This window comes from Prenolepis imparis, unplaced genomic scaffold, assembly GCF_030444845.1.
Source record: "Prenolepis imparis isolate NDT839.2.m4 unplaced genomic scaffold, iyPreImpa1.0 SCAF_15, whole genome shotgun sequence".
In the NCBI taxonomy this organism is placed as follows: domain Eukaryota; kingdom Metazoa; phylum Arthropoda; class Insecta; order Hymenoptera; family Formicidae; genus Prenolepis; species Prenolepis imparis.
Window position 1 is genome coordinate 5,368,318 of NW_028141173.1, and position 20,005 is coordinate 5,388,322.

Below are 20,005 nucleotides of genomic sequence, written 5' to 3' on the forward strand. Positions count from 1 at the left end.
ACAGTGAACACTGGACCAGTAAGAGCAGTAAATTTCATTTTACACAAATATCAATGTATAAAACTATGATTATTTTGTTATGCCGCTTGGTACAATTAAAAATATTCTTCAAGATATACTTGCGTATACATATAACATTTCTTCCACCTAGGAGGAAGTTTGCGAAGGCATATTAAACGGGTGTCAAGAATATATTAATGTGCTTTTATAGACTATTCTTTTATATATGTATGTATACATACTGACAATGTGCCAACTGCAAAGCACTTTTATTCATCTTTGATCAAAAAGATACAATTATATAAATTGTTTTCACAACTTTATGAAATATATAATATATATATAATAGTTATAAATTTTTTAAAAATTATATTTTTTTGTAACATGAAAAGTTTTAATAAATAATAACAATCGAAATGATATTTTGTTCATTTTTATCTCTAATAATCAAAGTATTAGGAAACATTCATATTTATGTATTCATACATATATTATATACAATAATAGTCGCAAGAAAACGTTCAAACAGACAAGAGAATAAACGCGTTTCCGTATACTATAAAAAGTATTTATACCTCCATGTATATATAAAACGAGTTTCTCTTGTTGTTTATCTGTTTTTCTTTTGCTTTCTTATATTATTGTACTCATCGCACACTAGTCACGTAAATTAACGTTTACGCCTGCATACTCGTTTATGTTCACGTTGCCAATGAACCTGTTGACAATCTGTGCTGCAATACGCGGTATTCCAACAACAATGATATATCGCCTCAGCCTCGCAATTGTAACACTAAAAAAAAATGTAATACGCGTTTAATACAACAGAGTATATTTCAAAGGAGAGATCGAAAGGATGAAAGAAAATTACCCATTGTTTCTTTTTGATGTCAGACACAAGTTGTAAGTGCCTATCGGTCAACTGTCGCAACTCTATCGCGTGTTCCGCTTGTAATCTTTCCAGTTCTCTACACTTTTCAGTTTCCAACTCGCGACGTAATTTTTCTAACGCCGTTGTCGTTGGTTGTTCCGAAGTTCTGCGTTCTCTCTTAATCTGCAAATTTATAGTTGTTAAAAAAATAATCGGATAATTTCGCGACGTGTGAATTAGACACTTGGCATTAAGAATTTACCTTGGCCGGAAGCCCCTCCGTTTGAATCTGTTCTGTTTGAACGAGGACGCATTTCGATCTCGGTTCTTGAGAACTAGATGTGACCATGTCTTCTTGCGAGCCCTCCTTCTTTAAACCTTGCGGACACGTGCTCGTTATCTCTCTAGCGGGTTCATCTTCAGCTACTGGTAAACAAGGCACCTGTCTTTCTTCTTCGTTCTCGGCGTTAGTTTCCGAAACATCCTCTTTATTATCCGATGACCCATTATCGTTTGTAGTCTGCGAATCGGTATTGCCGTCCGAGCTTAGACGTTCGACTCTCACTCTCAAGTCCTTAATTAGTTGCTTTGGCAAATTAGAACTGTGAGATATACTCCTCGAACTCGACGATTCCAACTTTTGCATCTTTGCAGGCGTAGGACCCTCCGTAATATTCACATCTTCCTTGTTCTTTCCCAACTTTTTCAGCAAATTCTGATGATGTTTTAGCTCGTCGAAAGCTCTGTTCCAAGCTGTTGATTTTTTTACCTATAAAATAGTGCTTTTATTAGAAAGAGGAATCTCTATTTTAATTACGAGATCAAGTGCCGTGAAAAAAATTGTTGCACACTTTCGATTGTTCTATATCTTTATCTTTATTAAATTGGGTGAGTCCCGACGTTTTTTTACAATGATAAAATAAAGTACAAAATAAAGGTTGACTTGCAAACTTACCTGCAAACTTTGTAACGTGGCAGAGATTGGCCGAATAAAGATTTTCTCAATGTTAGCTCTCATGTGATGACCACCGAAAAAGCGCACGTCGTATACATTGCCGTTAACTTGCATAACTTTCGCGGGCCAATACGGGTATCCCTTTTGCTTTGCGTAAACCAATTGATGAGGCGGATTGCATGGTATGCAGAACCACATCTTTTCCGACTTCTCGTTCGATATGCGATAACAATCCGCGCAACGGCGAATTTCTTGAAGATCGTAACAACAGTCCTGATACATTGTGCGTCCCATATCTCCTACTATGCTGTGAGCTGCCAGAGTGATAAGACGATACGAGATATATAGACGATACGAGAGATTCCGAAAGAGAAGAAAAAATGCGCATTAAGCTAATTTCCTACCTCCGTGGTATACTATGATGTTATGTAAAATATTGTGCGCATCAGCCTCGAATTCGGCGAGATTGTTGTACTCATTCTTGCTCGTTTTCGCGTCCATTATCGCCAGATCCATATGATGTTTTATTAGAATCCCCGGCCGCCACGCGTCTTCGCCCTCGCTTACCCAGGTTGGTCCGGAAAACCCGTTAGCGGGTGTAACAATCGGATCATTATTGAAGACGATGGTACGATTCGTGATTTCCGGCGGTAATTTAGCTTTCAAATGACCACACGTGAAACTAAGAATGTGATTGAGATCGTCCTTATCAGAATACGTGTCGCTGTTTACTTTCTACAACAAAGAATTTATTACTTTCAAATTTAGTACTTTCAATAACGTATCATCAGCATTCAGCAGAGTACGAACAAAGACCGCAATTCTTACCTCGCAAAAGTTACAAATCTTTAATTTCGCACTGCTGGGTACGTGACACTCCGAATGATAGACTCTGTGACACTGCTCGCAGGATTCGACCGCAACAGCTCGCTGGCACTTGCAACAGTACCAATCGTGGCTATCGTTCTCCGTTGTCCCGGTTGTCGCCGGCGGCAATCTGTAACTCTCCTGCTCGACGCCGCTTTTCGTAGGCACTTTCTTCAACAGGACAAGATTGTCCTCGACCGCCTTGTTGAGCTCGTCTTGAGCCTCCTGTTCGGTAAAGCCGTAAACTCGGGCCAGATGCCGTACCATACGGTCATTGCTAGGTAAACTCCTTTGGTGTACCGTGGTTTTGATCGTGTCCCAGATCCGCTGAGTCATAGACGAATCGCTTTTCCGACGTACGGACATATCGAACTACAACAAAACAATTATATTTATTAATATAATGTGTGTGCGACGTTTATTTCATAAATTTCAAAATATTCTTGTTAAACATCAAATTATCCAAAAACAAAATCCTTGATCGACGCATATCGTGTCTAAAAAATTCAGGTGTGACCTGATATTTATGTAAAATACAAATTTTCATTAAATATATCACGCTTATTATATTCCTACTTATACCATGTACTATGCAATTTTTTAATGTTGTGTTGAATTGAAATAAAATAAGTAATATCGGAAATTCATGTGCGTTCTAACAACATGAATCACTGAACCGTCACTCGCCGTTAAATTGATAAGTACTCTGTACCCTCATCCTGTCAGTACAGTACGCTTCAATCTAAACTACATCAGGTGTACTAAAACTGGGTACCCACATATATAAAGTACCCATATGCTTATAATAAATATCTATTCAATCTTTATTCAGTCTATTTCTATCAACCTTAAGATGCGGCAGTGAGTTTCAATAATGATCGATATAAACGACATCATTTTCCGTGAATAGACAGAGAGAGAGAGAGAGAGAATAGAAAGTTTATTTTTAATCAAAGAGAATTCACCATCACGCAATATGCATTCTATCGTACTGGCAGCAACAGGATATTCATTGTTGCTGTCCAGTTTCATTACGCTTGCGTTTTTGCTGCGAAAAGGATGCAGCAAAAAGAACAATAAATCACCTTTCTACATTTTATCGACCTCCGACGTCTTCAGCACTGTATTAATGGCTATTGTACTCCTCGTGAATCACATCGAAGCTGGGATAAGATTGAGCTACAACCGGCAGAACGATACATTGAACGATACATCCAATCGCACGTGGACATTAGAAGACAACCATCAATTTCCATTCTTACAGCTTCGTAAGGAACGCGAGACCGATCCTGATGTAATGATGACTTTGACGTGCGACATGAAAGGTATATTTATGCAGTACGGGATATTACTTGCTGCGTTGACAAACGCATTCGTATCCTTGATGACCCTTACTCTGCAGTGCAATCTTACCGCAACGCGTGTAAAACGAAGATGCGCCGATATAATGGACTCCTTAATGAATGATATTCAGCCGAAGGATGTTAAAGTCACTCGGCGAGAAGTACAGGAAGTACAGGAAGACGGACAAGAAGCAGCGTTTCAGCAAGATAACATCGACAACTCGAAGAACGGGAGCAACTTTTGGCGAGGGATCATGAAAATTCTCAAATTTCGAATCGCGTCGAAGGAAGACAGACCGGCTAAACTCTTCGTCACGAGTCACTGGCTCGTATCGTTCATCGTTGTAGCAATTTTATACCTTGCTGAATACGACGATATGAACGCTATTCGATATACAGAGGATATCGAGTGCGCGTTCGACAGTAATTTTCCAATGAATGACTTTTATATATTCTCCGACGTTAAGGACGATTTAAAGATAGCCGACTCTATTATATACACGACGTCGATGGGAAGCAAATATCTCGAGGAGTTATCGAGCAAGATAAAACCAAACAGAGCGGAGGTGGACGATATAATTCTTAAGGTTCGGACAATCGTTAAAGATGCGCTAAATCATACGGGCGATTCTTCACAAAGTACGGAAAACAATTTTCCCGCGAGTTCGCAAAGTATGACTGATTATGTGGCAGCAAACAATATAATAAACTATATAAAAAGTAATATGAATAACGTCGCTAAAAGACTAGGTAATACATTGACGGGACAAAATGTGAGTATCCACGATGCATCCTCAAGCACAAATAATAGCGCAGACTCCAATCGAGATCCGCAAACATCGTCGTCATTCCATGATCTGTTGAGGAATTCGTCGGAGGACTTAGATGTAGCTACATTCGGGAGCCTGAACGATGTACACGACTTGGATAAGGATGACGGCTATCGGGAGGACGCGCAGATGAATCCTGCAAGTACAGAAGAGAATCAGAAGACTGGCAACATTGTCAAAATCGTGCAAAATAAAACGTCAATTTCCAATAATCAAATATACAACAATATAATGAAACGTATTCAAGCTGCGATAAAAAATCAGAATCGACACAATCGCGCAAAGCAGCTAGAGGGAAGCGATTCGAATTCGATCAAGAATCTATTTTCTAGTAAGAGCGATGATTTTAATAGCTACATCAATACAGCGATGCGAAACGGTACGCGACACATGATCAACGAGTGCCTGCTCTCGACCAAGTTCTTACAATTGTACCTGTTTGTATTATTCTTCGTGATCTATTTCCTGTCAATTCTGTTGTCCTGTATCCTGCAAATGCGAGGGAAGCACATGTGCGAGAGCACAGGCGCGGTATTAAGAGCGAAAATTGATCTTGCTTCTACTCTGCTTCGCAACAACTCAAGCGAGGACAATGATACAATTATCATCGATGAATCTCCACGTCTATCCTCTCTGGATAATAAAGATAATCGTTATCATGATTCAACTAAGAGATTCAACGCGTCGCAGGACACAAGGAAACAAGATATTAGTAGCAGGTCAGATACAGAGGTAAAAGAGGACCGCAGAAGTGACAGGGAAATAAAAAATGAGAGTCTGCTCTTAGAAATGGATTGTGCGGTAAGAATATTTAATGCCATCAAATTATCTTTGATTCTATGCATAGTCCTTTGGACACCGATCTTCTTAGGAACTCTACTTAGAGCAGTCTTCTGTATCCATGCGCCTCAATGGTTAATCGATACAACATTTCTAAGCGCAAATTCTTTCGGTATCGCAAGAAACATTCTCAATATGTATATAATAAAAATTCAAGAGATCTGTAGCGACGCTAAAACAAAAGTCAACAGAATACATCCAGTTAAATAAATGCATGCTCTCAAAATACCTACAGCCCCTATTATTCAATATATCCAAATATTAATAAAATAAATAACAATAATAATCCTGATTAATAATGGATATATATGAATATATTAATAAAAAACACATATATATTCATAAAGTTGCTTTCGATATCGATGGAGTGTGAAACTCGGTGCTCTTATCACAAGGTACTTATACATTCGCAATTAGATAATCGCATTTTGTAATTAGGTCTAAAAAAAAACCCGCGACACCGATACAAGTGTTTTAAGTATAATCGCTAGACGATAAACAGCTATTGGCTCTGTTGCAAAAACGTGTGTGCTCCGTTATACGAAATACATAAATATTAATTCGCAAGAAGATACTGTTCGCTTACTGTGTGTACGTGCTTATCGCTTATCACGAGTAAAAGTTCCGCATTCGTTGTACAGGCAAATAAGTCGACTCGATCGTCGCGGGAGGAGAGTCCGCCTCTCCGGGGGCTTCGTGTTCGACGAGGCCTGGGCGGCCTCCCGGTGCCCGGGGAACCGCGTTAATGTCAAAATTCCTCTCGCGATTCTCTCCGCTCCTCTCCGGCACTCCGCGAATTATAAAGGACGTAACGTTAATGACGAATTTAACGTCAAAGACGCGAACACTGTGCGTGCGCACGTCACAGACTCGAGCTGACCTAACCGAACCTGTGATTCGATGCGCGCGCAACTGACGTAATTGCATATCGACATTTAGCCCGCGCTTTCGATTTTTTTTAAATTTAAAAGGCGCGTCGTTCTACATTTTTTATAAAATCGGATATAGCGTTTCAAAACTACGAGCTAAATCTATCAATCTAGAAACTCGTTTTCTACTTTGAAAAATTCAACGCAGCTTATTACATTTATTTATTTGTTACATATACGAGTCGTTTCCGATTTTGCTTTTGATCAGATAAAGCGAATAATCGAGATTTATTGTTATCATTATTTCTGTCAGCAAAAAATATCCTTATTAAGGGGATATACTAAATATACTATATATATATATATATAAATTATATAAAATGAAATTAAATATACTAAATATACTAAATATATATATATATTATATATATATAATGAAACTGTATGAATAATTAAAAATATACCAAAATAATTAAACATGTTCCTGTTACGTATATCTTCAGCCTTATAATATGTAATCGTGGAATAAACAGCGGAAGAGAGAATAGAGGACGAGGGATTCGTTATTTAATATCTTCAGCGAAAAGCGAATCCTCCCAGGAACACAACGAGAGTATAAATATAAAATGGAGAGAAACTAGCGAGTATCTATATAATATATACAGTTAGTCAATCATCACCTGTCAACTACATCTAGCTCTCGATTTTAGTTTGATTAGCGACGAATCTAATCATGCAATATCACGCGACACGAAGCTCTAACGAAGCTCCAGGATCTGTTGCAAGTTACTCCGCAAATCCCTACCGTCATCCCACGGTACCACCCTCGCCTTCGTCGTCGCGTCCCGGGGCAGCTTGCTCAACGTCTCGATGAGGACGTAACCCTTGCGCGGACACGCCAGGTCTATCTGCGAGAGACGCAGAATCGGGCAGAGGTCGTTCTTGCCGTCGCCGACGTAGACGATCCTCTCGTAACATCGACCCTGCTCGCGCCTCTCGTCGACGTAGTCCATCAGTATCTGTCCCTTGCAGAGATTGACGGTGCTCAGTCGACAGGTGTGCTGGGTGTGATACCTGTCCACCCTCATTCTGCCCGCGTCGTCGTAGCGAGCCGGATTCGTGAAGATCCGCGACACGACGTGCTCGAGCCTCCTGCTCCTCAGCCAGCGGTCGATGAACACGCTGTTGGAGTCGCTGATGATGATGATCTCGTGGCCGTTCGCGTGCAGGGAGACCAGGAGCGCCTCGATCCCCGCGACCGCGGGTATCCCGACGATGGCGTCCTCGATCTGCCGGGCGTCGATGCCGTTCTCGTGCAGGAGCTCCAGGATCCTGCTCATGTATGCGATCCAGCCGCTCGACTTATACAGCCCCTTCACGTCCTCGGGTATCCTCTCGTCCGGCAGCAGCTTCCGCGCCACCACGTCGGTGTTGTCGTCGCAGATGGTGTGGTCGAAGTCGAATGCCGCTAGCACGCCGCGATGCATCTAGAAGAAGAGCGCAATTATGTATATAAGCATGATTTTAAAATTAGCTAGATAAAGATGAGATGAACATATGTAAATTCATCTTAGATAAGATGACGATTTTGTTTTAAATATATCTAGATAAAAGATAAAATTATATGGTGATTCATCGAGATAACTTCCAGATAATATTATTTTTAAGACCGCTTATATAAACACAGTTATAAAAAAAATACAAATTATAAAAGAGATATAAAAATATATTCATATACTTTTATTTATAAATTTTTATCGTTTACTTAACCAAATTATCTGAACATTCGTCTAGGTCTAGATAATTTAGTAAAGATAACACTTTTTTTCATCTTACAATTAGATGCAGATATAGCTAATACATATTTTTATTATCTATATAAAGCCAAGATGATGCAAAAATTTTATCTAGATGATCATCTATATAATTTTATTTAGATAACAGCAAACACTGTATATAAGTAACTATCTCGTGAAAATTTACACCAAGTCGTATACTCAATTATATACCTTGCGACATAGGCATAATTTTAGTTAAACTGTCGTATTTTCTAAACATTCTTAATTCTCGCTCTATATAATCGCTCGTATATGTATATATATATATATATATATATATATATATATATATATATTCCTCTATGTATAGACTCTCTTCTTGGCGTATCATCAATTCAGAAAGAAGGCAAACTTTTGAATTCGTTCGTCGACTGTTTTTATACTTGCAAATAGCTCGATTATTTTGTCGAATATCTTAATTACACAATATATGAATGTTGTAATTGTATCGTTGAAATATATATATAACTATATTAACGTAAAGGGTACTCACTGCTTATTTTGCGTGTGATATTGAAGATTAAGCTCAAATTTGTGACGTGCTCCTCCTTGACGCTATTGTATCAAAATTATTAGGCACATATTTTGTCCATTCCTTCCGATTCAGATTATAAAATTTTGCTGTTGCTATGTTTATTGATGCGCTATATGTTCAGAGCAACATTATATGCACTCCTGCTTAGATTTCTTCTCTCTATTCTTCCCGATTCGTTTCAGGCTCCATTTCTTTTCTCCTTTATTTTACTTCCTCTTTTCTCACGGTCATCTCGTCTCCTTGCTTTTGAATAAAGTGAGAAATGATCGAATTTCGGGGGTGGACACACTTATATATATAGATTCCGAAGAGCCGACTATTTATGTACCTACTGACAGACAAAGTTATTGAGCGGAGCGCTTTTATAGACGAGCGCTTTTATAATAGACCAAGGCTAAGTAAACAAGGAAAAACAAACAACAACGAGTATCGCATCGCGACATTGTATTGTGATCCCGAAATAATCCTCGCGATTGCGTTAAAACGTCTCTTGGCCAGAAATCAACGTACGCTTAATTGTTGCGGCCAATCAAACAATGTCGCCTCTAAACCGGTCTCTCTCTCGCAAATGTGAGCACGTTTTAACACGTAATCGGAAACTCTCGAGAAACGTCAAAAGCGCTGAAATAACGTAAAAATTTCCGATATAATACCTTGACAATCCTACGAAATTTTCGAGCGTCTTTCACACTTGACATATTCTCTCTCTCTCTCTCTCTCTCGTGATTCGTAAACAAACACAGATCAGGTTAGATCAGGTGAGGTCGGATAAACATTCGAACGGCGCATGCGTGATAAAAACCGGCTTGCCGCCAAATAATCCTGAAATCCTAACTGGACACTTGTTGGACTTCTACGGAACGATTTTACTGTATTACGAAATATATTTTCATTGCGTCAGCTACAATGTCCAAGTATAAAAGTCTGAGACCCGCTGGTATGTCCGATGAGGAGGAGGACGACGACGACGACTATTTCGAGGAGGTACGGATTGATAGATACAACCTGTCAAACTATAACTACGTGTTTTTTATTCTCACTTTGTTCTTTTGCTAGGTCAACCAGAATTATTCTGCGAGTAAGGATTCAAAGAAGACGGAGAATGATTTAAATTTCGATGATGTATTTGCACTTGCCCAGGAAGAGCTCAACCAGGAAAATTATCTGATAAACGTGTGCACAAATGGAGACTTGAAAGCGATGCAAGATCATCTGGAAAGTAAGTATTATCGCATCACTTAGAATGTATTTTTGTTTCTTTTTAGACTGTTTAAATTTTGATCAATTATGTAAAGTAAAATCTACTGTTGAATCAAATTCACATTATTGACTTGAAAATTATATCGTGTATGTCTTTAAATGTAGCGTACGATGTTAATAAATTTCTGCATACCGAATGGACTTTATTGTTGCATGCCGCTTCATTGGCGCAACCAGAGATATTAGAATACCTACTGACACTTGATGCAGATCCAAATAAGGATAAAGGTATGTATCAATTTTTGTCAAGTTTTATGCAAACTTTCTATAATTGCTAAATTTTACAGAGGGATTTACACCTCTTATGGCACTATGTTGCTCCACAAAAGGAACACCTGAAAGATATCTGAAATGTCTTATAAATTTAATAGAAGCAAAAGTTGATATAAATCTTACTAATAAACGGAGGTAAAATAAAGAATACAGATAAATAGAATTCATTACATAAGAAAACTGATATACCTCACATTGAAATTATTATTATTACTATTATTATCTAGTTAAGTTTCATTAATACAAATAATTTCCCAGAGAAACAGCTCTAATGTATGCCTGTATGTTCCAAAATGCAGAATTTGTTGCCGAACTTATAAAACATGTACATGACATCAATGTCTGTGACAGTGATGGGAAAACTGTATGTTTCAATCAGTAATTAGTAATTAATGATCAAAGTATTTCTCCTATAAATCATCAATTCGGTTATAGGCATTGATCTATGCTGCTACAGCTAATAAGCCCGATATCGTCAGAATTCTTTTGGAACACAATGCAGATATTTTATTGCTAGACAAAGATCATTCCTCTGCCAAGGAGATCGCGGATAGAAAAGGATTCGAAGAGGTAGTTGACGTAATCTCTGTATCACTCTCGCTAGCAACTGTAAATTTTTTCCTTTTTTACTTTCTAGATATCTAATCTGTTGACTAGGGATGATGAAGAGAAAATAATCACTTGTGAAGTATTTGCTAGAACAACTTGGAAAGATTTATTTCCAGATTTGTATCCTAGAAGAAAAGAAATTTTAGATGATTACGTATTAAGCATGCTGTCCGGAATGGGTTTGGAAAGTTATAAGAGTTTGTTTCTAGGAATAAATCTTAAAACTTTTTTACAATTGACAGAGGATGAAGTTTGTCACTTGGGAATCGATATCACTGTTCATAGAGAGCAATTTTTAGAAGGTTTGGAAAAATTTCATCTTAAAAAGTGGAATGTGAACATCCTTGGCAGTAAGAAGAATCAGATGAATCCGTATGTTTTATATCTTCTCATAATATTTTGATTAAAGTATACAAAATAATTGTATATGTATATGCATAGTTGCAGTATTTATGACAATATAATATCATTGGCAAATGCAAGGGAGAGAATTGCTGTAATAAGTGCCAGCTTTCAGTATATAAAAAATAATTTGATGAAAGCTGCAAATGAAAATATTCATCTTTCTCCTTCATTCACATTGCAATATGAGAAAGAACTGAAAGAAACGCAAAAGAATTTGAAAAATTTGAAGAATGAAATAATTCGCTATAAAAAATTAGCACGAAAGGTATATAATATAAAGCTAATATCTAAATTTTTAACTATTTTATCATTATTTAGTGCTTATTTATATTTTTACTTATAGATTGATAAGGAAGATGATAACGGTGTACCGGCAATTTATATGCGCCCAAAAATAAATAAATTCAATTGGACTATATCGTTAAGTGTTACATTAATAGTAGGGTTGTGCTTTTATAAATCAACATACGTGCAAAGATTATGGAATATCTATAATACATAAGAGTATAATATTTTTTTCAATACCTTCTTTTTTTCTCTCTTTACTGAACAAATTTTACACTTGTGAACATTATATATTCTATTGTTTCATAGCATATTAGTTTATACTGTACAATAAAAAAAAATTGTTTTTTTATGCAAAGGAAAAATATATGTACATTTTGCTAATATCATATTGTATGTGACATACCTTTTATTGACTCGAATGTTCTCTCAAGTTAGCCAATTTCATCATCTGTGGGAATAAAGGATGGAATGATGGAAGGTTTTGTTGTCGAACTGTCAACTGATAACGTTCCAATGGTCCACTGCATAAAGTTAATCTATCTCTTTCGCTCGGATGATTGTCCATCCACTGAGATAATCGGCCTATAGACCATCCGGCGCTCTGTGAAACAAACGGAACGATTATTACCTCGCTAAACATGTCCAACGAATCGGTATATTTAACACAAGAGTTTCCTTCACCTGATGCGGCGACGCTAGCTCGGGCGGCGCACCGGAAAACAGATGCAGAAGAATAAGGGACGGCGGCACGCTGCTCTCACCTTGTCCTTCCAAAATTTTGTCCACCATCTCCTCGTGATTGAGGAGAAGTAGGGTTTTCAGCGCTCGCAAAGTTCTGTATTGCTGTTGCTCGAGCAGACTCATCTGGCCACCACGACACAATGGTGTCACGGCTACTTCCATCTAAAATTTTCTGTCTGTTACATCTCATCCCAATTAACGTTTATCTTTTATGCGATGTATACCTGAGCGAAATCTACCAGAAGTTTTGCTCTCCCAAAATCAGTCAGAGGTCTTAATAAGCAGGCATGACGCACAAATAACTCTATGCATCTCGACGCGACGGTTTTGCAGCTGTAAAAAGAATGATAACATTCAATAATCGTTATCGATATAGGAGTTGAACAGAGACAGATAAATAACTTACCTTTCGGCTACAACCATTTGATTTTTGTACGGTAATAAGAACGTATTCACGGATCGTAAAATAAAGCCTTGCAACTCTCGTATGTAAAGGGAACAACCGATTTCTTTTCCCAGAGGGCTACTCGTGCTATAAAAAAAATGTATTAATATTATTTAAGATTAGGTCAAACGCAGGACAAATGGAAAATGAAAGAACAAGGATAACTCACTCTCTGAATTCAGGATCATCGTGCATCGTCAAGATGATGCTTTCGATTGCATCGCTAATGGAAGTTAACAGCGGCGCGAGTACATTCTTTGTTAATACGTCTGTCTCTTTGAGGGCCGTGGTAATAATAGCGCTGCCTTCGGAGGATAAACCTCCCGATAGATTCGCTATCACGCGATTCGTCTGATTCGCGAGGTAATACAGAAGATTCGCGAGCGTGATGTTTGTCTGCTGACCAGTCGTAGGAGAATCTATTACTTGGCTGGCTTCGCCACCAGTCACGACACTTTGCTCACATTTTAAACAGAATAATCTTATCGCTTTTCCCACATTACGGGATACTACAGTCGAGAGTCCGTCGTCCACCAGTGATACACTCAATTCGCTGCAAAATGTATCTTTATAGTATCTATATATATCTTCTTATAAATAAGGTATATGATATTTCTAAACTTACTTTGTAATTGTACGAATAAGACTGTCAATTTCATCCTGCGTCGGTAAACCTTCTCCCGAAAACATATTGTGCACTGGATCCAAAAGTCGAGATACCGAACGCGATAAATATGCATTTTCAAACGGTAGTAAAACATTGCGACTATATTATAAAAGTACGTACGCGTTAATATAATATAATGCTTTGTACATCGTTACATCAATTTATGTGAGATATTTTACTTACTCAATACCGTAAATCCCAATACTGTGAGATCTTTCTTTCAAGCGTTTACTCAAGTCCAAAAATATTCTTAAAAATTTTGGGTATTCTCCTTCTAGAGCCTGTTTGACGAACGACGATCCTGCAACATATAGATTATTTATTTATTTATAACTATATGACACTTAATATACATTTATAATTTACCTTGAGCACGTTCAACCAAGACTTTTGCGAGAAGGGCGTTTACTTTGTCCCAAAATTTTTCAGACAAACTGTGAAAACCCTTCGTGTGCTGTTCCAACAACACTCTTTGTAGCAGCTCGATCTAAATATAAAATAACGTTGTCTAAAAACTGTTGGATTCGAAAATTAAACGAATTATACAACATTGCACAATTTTTGTCAACACACCTGCAGACACTGTGTATATAAGGTATCTTGGAAAAGACGTTCGAGATTTTCCCAGATTTTCATGCGTAAATTTCCAGACGATCCAGGCGACGGAATCGCAGCTCTACCAGGGGCTCCACGTTTACCAAAATCCTGATTCGTCATCAACGATACATCTAGCGATTCTGTAGAAATTCTTTCTATGTCAGAAAGGGTGGACTCTATAGTTGTGTCCACAGCTCCATCAATTATTCCCAAGTTTTGAAAGACCTGCACAGCTGTGCTTACCTATTCATATTTATGAATATTAATACAGATATAATAATTATAATGCGAATGGGACCAAATTTAATCAACTGTTCGAATATTTCATTTGTAAATTTAAATTTATTATTATTTATTACTATTGTTAAATTAAATAATCATACCTTTGTCCTGTCCATCGCCTGTAAACCTTGTGTTAACGTATGAGTGGCTATTCTCTGTACAGTAGCTCTCTGAGCTTTTACAGCCTGTTGGTCATCCGCGATTACATCTAGGCCGTTAAGATCGGTGTCTGCCATTAATTGTTCTGTGCATATAAATTTGACATTATGTAATGTTGATATAATATTATGGTAAAGAAAAAGTATTAGAAAAGTACCAAGTTCGTGCAGACTGTTGGCGGCTTTAACAATATCTGGTCCTTGAGTGATGCTACTCATTTGAGAGTTCAAACGCTTTGATAAATGTTGCATTCTGGCGACTCTTCTCAGAAGATCAGAAGTCTCGTGGAGTCTTGCCAGTACAATCGTTTGCATCTCGATTCTATTAAATGGATCAACAATTTTCCCACGTAATCGCTCCACCGCTGATAAAAGACTCTAAAGGAAAAAAAGAATGTTTATACTTTCTGTGTCATCATTTTAAATTCATACATCAGTCTTATTTTCTTGCACCAATATTCACCTGTATATGAGACTGTATTATAAAAAGCACTCCCTCCAGCTTTTCGACCCATGTTGCTTGAGATAATAAATCCTCGTGATTGGCGAGTACTTGTCTCTGTAACTCGGCATTTAACACCTCAATAGCTAAAACGAGAAAGAAAATAAATATATAATTTACTATTTTAGTATTTTTATAGCGTAAAACAATTTAAATTTTACCTTGTCCTAGCTTGTTTAATTGTTGAGCCACTGATAACAGCTGACCAATGTCAGATTTCTTGGAGTCAGCTGTCAATAGTTGTTTAAAAAATTCTGTGAAATTAATATATATTTTATTAGTTATATATATATATATATATATATATATATAAAAAATTCACGCACAGCCATATAATAAACTTTTACTTGAGAGATACATATTTTTCTACTTACGATCATTTTCTATATCTTCCCAGCTTGATATGTCACCCATTTTTAGGTAATGTATCCCTTCAGGTGCGTTCAAAAATTCTACTCGTAGGTAAAGTAGCGCTGAATTGACCAATCAGGACAGAAAGACCAAAAATTCCTTCGTCTTGATTGGTCAATTAAATTAGTACTCTATTCCACGAGTAGGATTTTCGAACGCACTTATAAAGACACGAACCTGTCGAATGAACCGTAATAAAGTCGTGCAAAAATGATGTGTGTATAATTATTCATGAAACTCTTTTTCGATCGTTTATACACAATTACGCGATTCCGTTAGTTTAGAATTTTCTCTGAATCGTCGTTTTCCCTTTACGAAAATGATACACAGCCTCTTTATTATAAATTCCTCGGGGTAAGCATTATGAAAAAAGAGAAATAACATATTTGACATTTAAAACATATTTGACAGATCATAAATGAGTATTTTTCGCATACGATAAATATTTCCTGTCATCAAATACAGTTTTTCGACATTAATTATGTGACATGTAATTATTCTCTTATATGTTCCATATGTGTGCGCAGAGATGTCTTTATGGAGAAACATTGGAAAAGTGCAGTCGCACGTTCACTCTGCGACTATTTCTTCGATCAACAGCGAAGGGTCCTGTCACCGGAAGACACTCCACCAGTGATAGCTACTCCGCATCATTATCTCATCAGCATATATCGTTGTAACATGTTCTTTGTAGCGGTATGTATGACAGAAGGTAAGCTCGATTCAATAAGGTAATGTTGCTTGCCATATGATTTATTTACGCGATAATGTAATATATTTTTTGTCTCTTTTCAGTCCCCCCATTGTTTGTCATTGAATTCTTGCACAGAGTAGTGGACACCTTTGAAGATTATTTCAGCGAATGCACAGAGACAATCATAAAGGAGAACTATGTGGTTGTGTACGAATTGCTGGACGAGATGTTGGACAATGGCTTTCCACTGGCGACAGAATCCAATATATTGAAGGAATTGATCAAACCACCTAATATCTTGCGCACCATAGCAAACACTGTTACAGGCAAATCCAAGTAAGCATATCACACTGTGTTTAAACATTTAATATTTAAGGGAGACAGGCATAAAGGATTTTTTCTCATTTCCTGTAATTGTAAATATAGTGTTAGCGCAATTCTACCCAGTGGACAACTGTCTAATGTCCCTTGGAGACGAACCGGAGTGAAATACACAAACAATGAAGCTTACTTTGATGTCGTCGAGGAAGTGGATGCAATTATCGATCGAACTGGAGCGACTGTATTTGCAGAAATTCAAGGCTACGTAAGTTTTGTAGTAGATACCTCTCACACTGATACATTAATGTAATTATATGTAATTAATTTTTTTAGGTCGACTGTTGCATAAAATTAAGCGGTATGCCAGATCTCACACTTTCATTCATGAATCCGAGATTATTCGACGACGTTAGCTTTCATCCTTGCGTTCGATTTAAAAGATGGGAGGTATATATAAACACATATGTAATATCGCGCATAGTTTTACTTGTAAAAATCAATTTCTAAACTTATATATTCTTCTTTTAGTCAGAAAGGATACTTTCTTTTATTCCGCCTGATGGCAATTTTCGCCTTCTTTCATATCACATAGGATCACAAAGTATCGTAGCAATTCCAATATACATAAGACATAATATAAGCCTAAAAGAACCAGGAGGTGGTAGATTAGATATAACTGTTGGACCAAAACAGACTATTGGCAGAACGGTGAGTTGTCTTTCTGAGAAAGAATGTAAAATTATATATTATAATATATTATTAGCATTATATTATATTATAGGTTGAAAACGTAACTCTTGAAATTCCTATGCCAAAGATAGTCTTAAATTGCACTTTAACTCCAAACCAAGGAAAATATTCATTTGATCCTGTTAGTAAAGTATTGCTGTGGGATATTGGGAGAATTGATGTTTCTAAGTTGCCAAATCTTAGAGGATCGGTAAAATAATTAAAGTTTTAAATATAAGTTTAATAAAATTATGTTATTATATATATTGTTATAATTTTATATTTCAGATCACGATACAAAATTCGGCAACTGTTACCGAATCAAATCCTGCCATTAATGTATGTATAATATATCTAAAACTTCTTTTTTGCGAAATTTTAATAATTTATAATTTAATTTAATAATTGAATATTTTTCTTAATTTTAGGTGCATTTTACGATTAATCAATTAGCGGTATCTGGTTTAAAAGTAAATCGGTTAGATATGTATGGCGAAAAGTACAAGCCTTTTAAAGGTGTCAAATATATCACTAAAGCTGGTAAATTTCAAATAAGGATGTAAATACAATGAATGACAAGATAAAACAAAAATTATTTCTTGTACATAATATTAAAAACGTAATATATATGTGCTTTATTACCTGGATTAATAAAAACAAATAGGGATATATATGACATTAAAAATAATTTACTAATAATTTACTATGTATAAAATGAAAGCATCAATATAAAAAATGATGTTAAGTAAAACTTTAAATATTCTCATTTTAATTGACTTATGCCTATTCTATACTTATATTTACGAAACAAAATTCAGTGTAATAACTAATAAATAATTTGACAATGCAAAAACAATTTTTATCCCAATAAAATTTAAGACTTATATTACAAACAAAACATTTATCAGAAGATATATTCGAATCATATACATCGGTCCTTTATGTTGAAGATTGACATAATAATTTCTTTGCTTCCAAATCCTCCCATGTTGGATGAGTAGCATATGTGTACAATCTCTCCATATTGGTAGCATATATAGTGTGATTACTAACGAGATTTTTATAAATCTGTTTGGAAAAATAAAAACCGCGATTAAAGCATGTATAATAATTTTAGCAGAAGATTAGATTTCTTTATTCTTACCTTTAATGCATATTGTAAGTCGGCTGTGCTCACTGGTTTTAATGGTGGGCGAATAGTTTGAGTGGAACAAGCGTATGAAAAAGCAGTGGCTTGTTCAGCTTCTTCAAAATTAGGTTTTGGTGCGGGGATTTGACCATAAGGTTCTATCACTTCTGTCGGCCTGCGTTTTAAAATGTCGAAATAATTAATATAGAGTATTAATATGTATAACATTAAGATCAGAAATTGTAGCGACTTACTCTGAATGGAATGGATTTATATACATGGAGTTTCTTTTCCATGAACTAGGCACTGGTTCTCCTATATTATAGATGAAGGAGCCATCGCAGACGGCGTATCCTTTTCTCCGTGTGAAGACGGCGGTGAGGATATTTTTCAAGAAGATTTGTGTCGCGGCAATAATAATATGCGCCGTATTCTCTTCAGCTCCGTCCATATTATTTTCCCATGCAGCGAGCATCAACCGAGCTAGCACAAAAGTCCGATCCGGTAATACAAGTTCTTGGGCGCTGGAGCGATTCGCACCTATGGGTTCGTCACCGACAGGCGACGAAGCTTGACCCAATACTTCCACGTACATATCTGCTGGCTGTCACAATAAAACAAGATGATATATACTTGTATATTATTTGTATAGCGCATTATTATCACTATAAATGTATGTACATAATGATTTATGTAGATACAAACCTCAAAATTTGATTTATCAGTCTTATATTTGCGTTTCAATCTCAGTCTCTTTTCCTTCGTGGTTTTTTCTCTATCTATCTTATAGGTCGGCGTAATAGTGGCTAATCCACGAACTTTATTGAAGAGACACAACAAGAACTCGTTGTGTAAACGAACTTGGTCTTCTGTCATAAGAGTACGTGCTTCGCAATCAAATTCTTCCTTTGTGGTCTAAAACAATATTTTCATAAGCAAGACAATATATACGCAAGACAATATATAAGAATTAATCAAAAAATTTACCTTCATCTGAAACCATAGCTTCATCTTCTCAAAATACCTGTCGATAAAAATTATCATAAAGATATAAGTTTAAATGTATAGATTAATTATTCCTCTATTATATTATTTTTATATTATATATATTTGTACATCGTTTTTTAAACTAGAAAAAAACCTACGCTTTTGCATTTTCGCCAAGCGAAGACACAAGGCTCTTCCTGGCTAAATTTAATTCCTTCGAAGTAGTCATTCTTTCTACTTTGCATACAAGATTGTTTTGAAGTCAGTTTAGGTTAGAATAGAAGGTTAGGTTAGGTTAGAAGGTATTTAAAAATAACTAATTGTAACAAGATAACATCTCTAAAAATCTACTTATCAGAATAAAATAGCTAATTATTTATTTATGCAATTTGCAATATTCAATTTAAAGCAAAATTACTAATTGCTTTATTAATTTTAACTGTTTAGGAATAAAAGGATTTAATTTAGACATTCAAAAGTATTTTATGAAACCTAATGTAAAATTATATCTCAATACAAATTTATTTTATAAATAATGGTTTTACTAAAATCGGACCAT

General features: G+C 36.2%; 7 protein-coding genes across 12 annotated transcripts; 3 read left to right on the forward strand and 4 right to left on the reverse strand.

Moving 5' to 3' along the window:
- Nucleotides 1-50: 50 nt before the first annotated feature.
- On the reverse strand, nt 51-7,510 carry LOC145946335 (zinc finger MYND domain-containing protein 11). 4 transcript variants are annotated; one of them, XM_083055928.1, is made up of 7 exons: nt 7,381-7,510; nt 2,655-3,065; nt 2,231-2,561; nt 1,827-2,140; nt 1,134-1,640; nt 872-1,054; nt 51-793 (listed from the first exon to the last, which is right to left on the reverse strand). In XM_083055928.1, the coding sequence occupies exons 1-7, from the start codon at nt 7,384-7,386 to the stop codon at nt 671-673; spliced, it is 1,875 nt and encodes a 624-aa protein (XP_082912054.1). In that variant the 5' UTR covers nt 7,387-7,510; the 3' UTR covers nt 51-670. The 4 variants fall into 4 exon arrangements, with proteins under 4 accessions (XP_082912054.1, XP_082912055.1, XP_082912056.1 ...); XM_083055929.1 differs by lacking the exon at nt 7,381-7,510 and adding an exon at nt 6,293-6,805; XM_083055930.1 differs by lacking the exon at nt 7,381-7,510 and adding an exon at nt 4,794-4,926.
- On the forward strand, nt 3,620-5,948 carry LOC145946333 (uncharacterized). The gene has a single exon (XM_083055925.1). It carries the CDS (start codon nt 3,670-3,672, stop codon nt 5,914-5,916), a length of 2,247 nt encoding a protein of 748 aa, XP_082912051.1. The 5' UTR covers nt 3,620-3,669; the 3' UTR covers nt 5,917-5,948.
- LOC145946220 (pyridoxal phosphate phosphatase PHOSPHO2) lies at nt 7,480-8,062 on the reverse strand. The gene is made up of 2 exons (XM_083055749.1): nt 7,569-8,062; nt 7,480-7,483 (listed from the first exon to the last, which is right to left on the reverse strand). The coding sequence occupies exons 1-2, from the start codon at nt 8,060-8,062 to the stop codon at nt 7,480-7,482; spliced, it is 498 nt and encodes a 165-aa protein (XP_082911875.1).
- Nucleotides 8,063-9,833: 1,771 nt separating this feature from the next.
- Nucleotides 9,834-12,125, forward strand: LOC145946336 (ankyrin repeat, SAM and basic leucine zipper domain-containing protein 1). Its single transcript, XM_083055932.1, has 9 exons — nt 9,834-9,932; nt 10,005-10,167; nt 10,314-10,436; nt 10,496-10,616; nt 10,740-10,845; nt 10,917-11,051; nt 11,119-11,462; nt 11,532-11,760; nt 11,839-12,125. Exons 1-9 carry the CDS (start codon nt 9,855-9,857, stop codon nt 11,995-11,997), a joined length of 1,458 nt encoding a protein of 485 aa, XP_082912058.1. The 5' UTR covers nt 9,834-9,854; the 3' UTR covers nt 11,998-12,125.
- On the reverse strand, nt 10,028-15,604 carry Fws (Conserved oligomeric Golgi complex subunit 5 four way stop). Of its 3 annotated transcripts, XR_014427036.1 has the most exons (16): nt 15,550-15,604; nt 15,337-15,429; nt 15,137-15,261; nt 14,832-15,051; nt 14,617-14,759; nt 14,210-14,476; nt 14,003-14,123; nt 13,820-13,937; nt 13,595-13,735; nt 13,139-13,522; nt 12,931-13,056; nt 12,749-12,857; nt 12,465-12,686; nt 12,187-12,384; nt 10,342-10,543; nt 10,033-10,160 (listed from the first exon to the last, which is right to left on the reverse strand). XR_014427036.1 is itself a non-coding variant. In XM_083055924.1 (15 exons), the coding sequence occupies exons 1-14, from the start codon at nt 15,587-15,589 to the stop codon at nt 12,190-12,192; spliced, it is 2,304 nt and encodes a 767-aa protein (XP_082912050.1). In that variant the 5' UTR covers nt 15,590-15,604; the 3' UTR covers nt 10,028-10,160; nt 12,187-12,189. The 3 variants fall into 3 exon arrangements, 2 of the variants coding, with proteins under 2 accessions (XP_082912050.1, XP_082912049.1); XM_083055924.1 differs by lacking the exon at nt 10,342-10,543 and having other exon boundaries at nt 10,028-10,160; XM_083055923.1 differs by lacking the exons at nt 10,033-10,160; nt 10,342-10,543 and having other exon boundaries at nt 11,983-12,384.
- A 158-nt stretch (nt 15,605-15,762) lies between these two features.
- Nucleotides 15,763-18,028, forward strand: Carmine (AP-3 complex subunit carmine). The gene is made up of 9 exons (XM_083055419.1): nt 15,763-15,940; nt 16,114-16,298; nt 16,382-16,616; nt 16,707-16,866; nt 16,935-17,048; nt 17,130-17,309; nt 17,383-17,541; nt 17,619-17,669; nt 17,759-18,028. Exons 1-9 carry the CDS (start codon nt 15,906-15,908, stop codon nt 17,891-17,893), a joined length of 1,254 nt encoding a protein of 417 aa, XP_082911545.1. The 5' UTR covers nt 15,763-15,905; the 3' UTR covers nt 17,894-18,028.
- An 89-nt stretch (nt 18,029-18,117) lies between these two features.
- LOC145946040 (transcriptional adapter 1) lies at nt 18,118-19,715 on the reverse strand. The gene is made up of 6 exons (XM_083055420.1): nt 19,605-19,715; nt 19,447-19,483; nt 19,165-19,374; nt 18,714-19,063; nt 18,475-18,634; nt 18,118-18,398 (listed from the first exon to the last, which is right to left on the reverse strand). The coding sequence occupies exons 1-6, from the start codon at nt 19,673-19,675 to the stop codon at nt 18,270-18,272; spliced, it is 957 nt and encodes a 318-aa protein (XP_082911546.1). The 5' UTR covers nt 19,676-19,715; the 3' UTR covers nt 18,118-18,269.
- Nucleotides 19,716-20,005: the final 290 nt, after the last annotated feature.